The sequence below is a fragment of the Coffea eugenioides genome, chromosome 8 (genome assembly GCF_003713205.1).
Source record: "Coffea eugenioides isolate CCC68of chromosome 8, Ceug_1.0, whole genome shotgun sequence".
Classification (NCBI taxonomy): domain Eukaryota; kingdom Viridiplantae; phylum Streptophyta; class Magnoliopsida; order Gentianales; family Rubiaceae; genus Coffea; species Coffea eugenioides.
In genome coordinates, this window is record NC_040042.1 from 3,812,973 (window position 1) to 3,818,671 (window position 5,699).

The window sequence follows — 5,699 nt, forward strand, 5'->3', positions numbered from 1 at the left end:
AATGTTAAAACCTCAAAAATTAAAGATTCTGAGTTCAAATTCTCTGTGACCCTTCCCGTTTCCTAAGTTTCACTCGTACCAAACTAAAAGAAAAAAAAAACCCTCAAATCACACGAACATGGTATGAAAATAGGGCTGAGAGAGACAGAAGAAAACGCGGTGAGGTAGTGCCACAGCCGGCACTTATTTAACGTCAACTCTAAACAAAGCCGCGTAGTTACTTAGTAGAGAGGATGTATACTTACCGACATCGAATGCGTAATTTGTGTTCTTTCTACAAAGAGATTACTTAGTAATTTTGACCCTTGAGACAACTACGGATACTTACAACTACCCTTCTCTTCTAAGAAGAGTAGAGAATTCTATTAATCCATTGACAATTCTATTTGGATGGTTTTTTTTTTTTTTGGAGTAATTTTAGAAAATTTATATTGAAAATGTTAGGAAATTGGCTTAATTTCTTTTAGACAGATTTCTTATTTTGTATGGAAGTAACTAGTTTTCTAATTGGTTTTAGTTACTTGAAGTAGTAACCAAAGAATTTTCTATTTTGTTTAGGATTAGAAGTTATTTTCTATTATGTACAAGTTTAGGAATTAAAATTGATTTCCTATTATTATTTAGGTTTTGGCCAAATAATATTATCTATAAATAGGTGGGTTGACATATTACACAAGAGACACAAGAAGAGTATAATTTGTAGAAGAAACCAGGACAATTGGACCAATATCTTTTGCTTTGGTGAAGGTTTGTTAGCGTGGCATCCTCAATCATTACATAATATTGGTCTCTACCAGATTTTAGAATGGGGGGTACAAACTTTAACAATACTTTGGGTGTTATTTTATGAAGCTCAAAAAAATTAATCAGCTAAACAAAAAGGGGGAAAAAATTCGAGAAAGCTACAAACTAGCTGATGCATCAAGAAGACAAGAGAAAAATGCCAGATAGAAAAAATGACAGATGAAGCTAACCTATGTATTTCAGTTGGAATAAGCAGTGGAGGAATCAAATTCAAGTGTAGATGGGTAATTGCCCCATCTTAACTCTGAGGAATTTTCATTTTATCCTATAATTGCACCCCTTATAATTTCTGAAAGTTTCTATGTTCCTTTACTTTGCCTCCCTAATGTTCTTGGTGTTTACAATTAACACTTAGTTTATAAATGATGGAATGAAGCCAAGTACTAGTTGAAAATCTAGGGAAAAAAATGAATTTTAAAACTTTTGGTACTTGAAAATGAATGTAAAGATTTTGTTGTCTACTGTACAAAAAATTATTGTCATTTAGTTTTTTTTTTTAAATAAAATTTAGGCAATTGTCATACTGGTTATTAAACCATGTTGAAATATGTCAAAATTAACGTTTTACCCTATGAGTTAGTACTTTTCAGTTTGACTTGAAAGAAACGAAATTATGATGAGATTTGGCCATTTAGCTCCAAGTAAGTCATTTGTCTAACCGGCCAAGTCCCAATATCAGTAGCCTAACACCGACTCCTTTTCATTGCGGAACAACCTGACAATACCAATTTGTAGTTGACCTCTGATTTTCATAAGCCAGTCAAAATACTTCTGTATCTTCAAAAAGATCACTGAGAAAATTAAAATTTGTATTCCCCCGAAATTTTCTGAAAAATTAAACATAAAATCCTTAAATGCGACACATATAATTTTTTTTCTCTCATTCTGAGATGGAGCTGCGATGAATCCACGGCCTATAATTAAGTTTCGACTTGTCAAACTTAAACACTGTAATCTATCTGTACATACACAATTATACAACATAATCAAAGAAAATAATAACTTCTCAGTGTGTAACTTTCCAAAAAAAATACATTTTCAATTATTTTTTCGCTTCACACTTCAAAAAATAGTAATCCAAACGGGCTTTCTTTCTTGTCAATCACCATGTACACTAATATAAGAGTAACGAATTTTGAAACAAGTGAACACCTTTGATATGACAGGATGAGAGGATTTAAATTTCACCTATCCATGTAGTTGATGTTTAACCAGAAATCCCTACTTCATATTGGCTATGTGTTTTCTATCCTGTTCTGTCACATTTTTTGCTGTTTAATTCTCCAACCATAATTTTTTTTTTAGCTGAATTCTCAAAAGTGTCATTCACATGTTGGCAAGTCATGTAAAATACTCACATATATATATATATATATAAAGGGATCCCTATTTTCCACTATATTTGTTTCTTTCGCATTTCTGGAATAAACTTTGAGACTTGAAGCTGGTAGAACTGTAGAAGTGTGCAACCAGGTGCAAGCTCATAACGCGTATCGATCCCAACACACAACTGGCACGTATTGTTTGAAATCAATGACCTTATCAAGAATAGTTGCTATTATGTCTCAATCAATAAGAAAGACGAAAGAAAAAAAAAGAAACGTCATTTGAACTTATGATAAGCTTTCAAAAAAAGTGATTAGATTCATAATTGCGTAAAAAAAAGATGTTATTTCCAAGCTCATCCTGTAAATTTATATATATATGTATATGTATATATAAAGAAAAAAGGACCTACCAAAGACTCAAAAAGAAAAGAAAAGATTTCGCTGTCAGTATAAATTTTGAGTCAGTCAATAATGCTCACAAATATATTAAAAATTTGTAACTATAGTATAAACCCCAATTGCATCCTCTAGTACCCCTGAAAATTAAGAAGTTGGTGGAGGTTCATTTTCACCAAGCAATTTCTTTTCAGTGCATGAAAGTGGAAGCCCACATGGCTAAAGTTTCCTGGAACAACACGTCCATATGTGCTTGCTTGGTTGAGATAAACCTATCACACTCCCGGTCAATCATCACACGCTCTCTACTCGTCCAGATCTATCCGCCAATTTGACCTCTTCTGCCACATTCCAAATTTTATTTTTTTTCCCTTGTCACGAAAATAAATTTGATAGAAAGATCCCACATCTGATTTTATTTTTTTGGGTCCCAAAATTGTGGATACATTGAGCTAGCAACAGTTTCCTGCCGGTTAAATTAATCCCCTATTGCCTTCTTACTTCTTAAATTCTATCCTTCCTGTAGTAGAAAAAAAAAAAACAGTTTTCTGCCCTGATTCCCAAAATTTTTTTTGCACTAATAATTAAACTTGCACCATCATGCATTAGATTCTTGTTCACCAAAGTCCTTACCACTTAATTACTTACAGTTTATGTGAAAAAAGTGAGTATAAACATCATATATGTAGGAAAAATACATGTAGCTGTACATACTTTAAGATAGGAGGCTATACAAGAATTGATTTTCAACTTTTTATTTATCCCAACGGCTCCTTTATGCCTGCAGGACTATAAATAGGGAAACATGGAATTTATGCTTCTTGCTTGTTGTATATGTACAGCTTCATTAGCCGTTGGCTGGCCACTTCAACTACATCAATCCAAATGACCCTTTCTCCTTAAATCTCCCATAGCATCTAAGAACCTTCCACAACGCTCCAAAACAAGCAAGCCATAGCCAGCATACTTAAAGTCAAAGACCGTAGATAGCCAAACTCCCATATAGATTCTCCTCTATATAGCCCCAAGAGTTTCCTATAGGCTCGCTAGAAGCTTTCACACACATATTCTTAGAAGAAAGCTCGTTATGGACTGCATAATTTTGCCAGTTGCAATATTGAGAAAGTGTTATTCGGGCTCACGACTTGGCTACCGGCAGCTGACGGATGATGTCTTTGGCAAGTCTGATGAGCCGGTGACCGTCGTGGTTGGGAAGGAGAAGAGGGAATTTTTGGTTGAGCCTTTTGTATTAGAAGAAAGCCCTTTCAGGGTTCTGATTGATATGGTGAAGAAGGAAAATATGGGAGGAGTGGTGTACATGAAGGGAGCTAAAAGAGTGATATTTGTGGATGTTGATGCAATTTTGTTTGAGCATATGTTGTGGCTGATGCAAAATGATTGTTCTTCCTTCTTTCAACTTAACCTCAAAGAGATTATTGACTTCTATGCTCAAGAGAATTAATCAGGGGTTCACTATACAAGCTAGTCATGAAGGTACGCAACAGATAAGGAGTCCATTTGGATTAAAGATCATTTGAATTTTTTTTTTTGTATTATTTACTGTAACACTCATCTAATGTAATATATGTGAGATAACAAAGTACCTTACAAATGTGTTTGTGAATAATAAGAAATTTTTTTCATTGTATGTATATGTTGATTATGAATCTAAAGAATATGCTTCTTAGCTAGTCCTTCACCTTTTGGCCTTTCCAATTGTTGAATATTCTTCTAATCTTGATTTTGTGTTATTTTCACAGGGGGAAGATTGGCCTATATATTAAGACTGATGTTTTAGATGTGATGTCCATGGCATTGGCTTGATCACAGGGGGCCTGCAAAGGAGCAAGGGAAAGCTGTCTAATTCTGAAAATTTGTGTTTCCATCCGGCAACTTTCTTTAACCATTAGTGTTTGTATATAATTTCAGTCTCACACATGAGCTTCAACCAAAAGTAAAGAAGAAAAGTGAAAGTTCTCATATATGTACTTGATGTTGGTGGCGGATAATTAATTGTTGCTCTTTCTGTTTGAGGGAAGATAACATGATATATACTTGAATATTGATATTTATTACAATTGAAGTTTCCTCTTAATTTCTTTATGCTGTTCACGTGATTTAGCATCGAGCAGTCATGCAAATTCATGTAGCAGATTGACATTTTCTGCAACATAATGCCGCAAATGAACACTTTTCATTATTGTGGGTCAAGGACAAGTGCTATTGTGAAATTTGGTTTATTTTCATGAGTAATTTAAGAGCATCTAAAATTATCTCCACGGTATGAAAGTAAAAAAAAAAATTCCATTCTTCCATTTCCTCCGATGTTGACTACAATTTTGATCATAGCAAACGTTAGATCACTTATTCGACAAGACAAAGATCTTTATTAAACTTAGCTATTCATAAAAATGGATGAATTTCTTGATGAATATAAGTGTACAGAAACAATAGATTGTGTCCCATTTTTGGAAGATAACAATTGGAGACCGCCTTTGATTTAAATTACGAGTTAAGAAATCAGAAAGAAAGGGAAAAAAATCAGAAAGAATTAAGGGGTGTGGGGTGTTTGGTAAATGGAAATGAGGGGCAGAAAATGATATCAAAGTTAACAATACTTGTAACCTATTGTTTGGTAATCATTATGGGAAACATTTAATAGGATTGAAAGTTCATGGTATTCTCCACTTATACTTTGAATTTCAAATTAATTAACTTTTAATGGAATAAAATCCATTCCGCCCCTAAACCAAGCATACAAGGGTGAATGATCAATCACTATAGTCGATTCAATGGTTAAGAGAGAGTTCTTGAAATTTTTTTTTCACTTTTTAGTTCAGAATTCGAATATTGTATTTCACAGTTGGAGTGGAAGAGTGCGAAGAGAGATGGGAGGGCTCGGAAGAAAAGGGTGAATTGTCAAATTGCATACTAGGTTTATGATTACGACAAAGAGGGTGGCATTCCCCTGAATCAAACGTGGGCATATCATCCTGTATTTCCCTATAAAAAGAGTTTGCTTTGTAGTTCAGTTTCGTACATGAGTTTGTCATGAAATTGAAATTAGTTCATAACTTTGTCTTTCATATTGCAAAGGTCAAATGAACTCCCAATAGAGGAGTTGGCCACCATTAAGCCTTTAAAGCTTGGTGGTCTAATTGCCACAAGTGT

General features: G+C 33.8%; 1 protein-coding gene across 1 annotated transcript; it reads left to right on the forward strand.

Annotated features, from left to right (window-relative positions):
* The first annotated feature begins 3,376 nt into the window (after nucleotides 1–3,376).
* LOC113781491 lies at nucleotides 3,377–4,571 on the forward strand. Its single transcript, XM_027327436.1, has 2 exons — nucleotides 3,377–4,022; nucleotides 4,289–4,571. Exon 1 carries the CDS (start codon nucleotides 3,616–3,618, stop codon nucleotides 3,988–3,990), a length of 375 nt encoding a protein of 124 aa, XP_027183237.1. The 5' UTR covers nucleotides 3,377–3,615; the 3' UTR covers nucleotides 3,991–4,022; nucleotides 4,289–4,571.
* The last annotated feature ends 1,128 nt before the right edge of the window (nucleotides 4,572–5,699 follow it).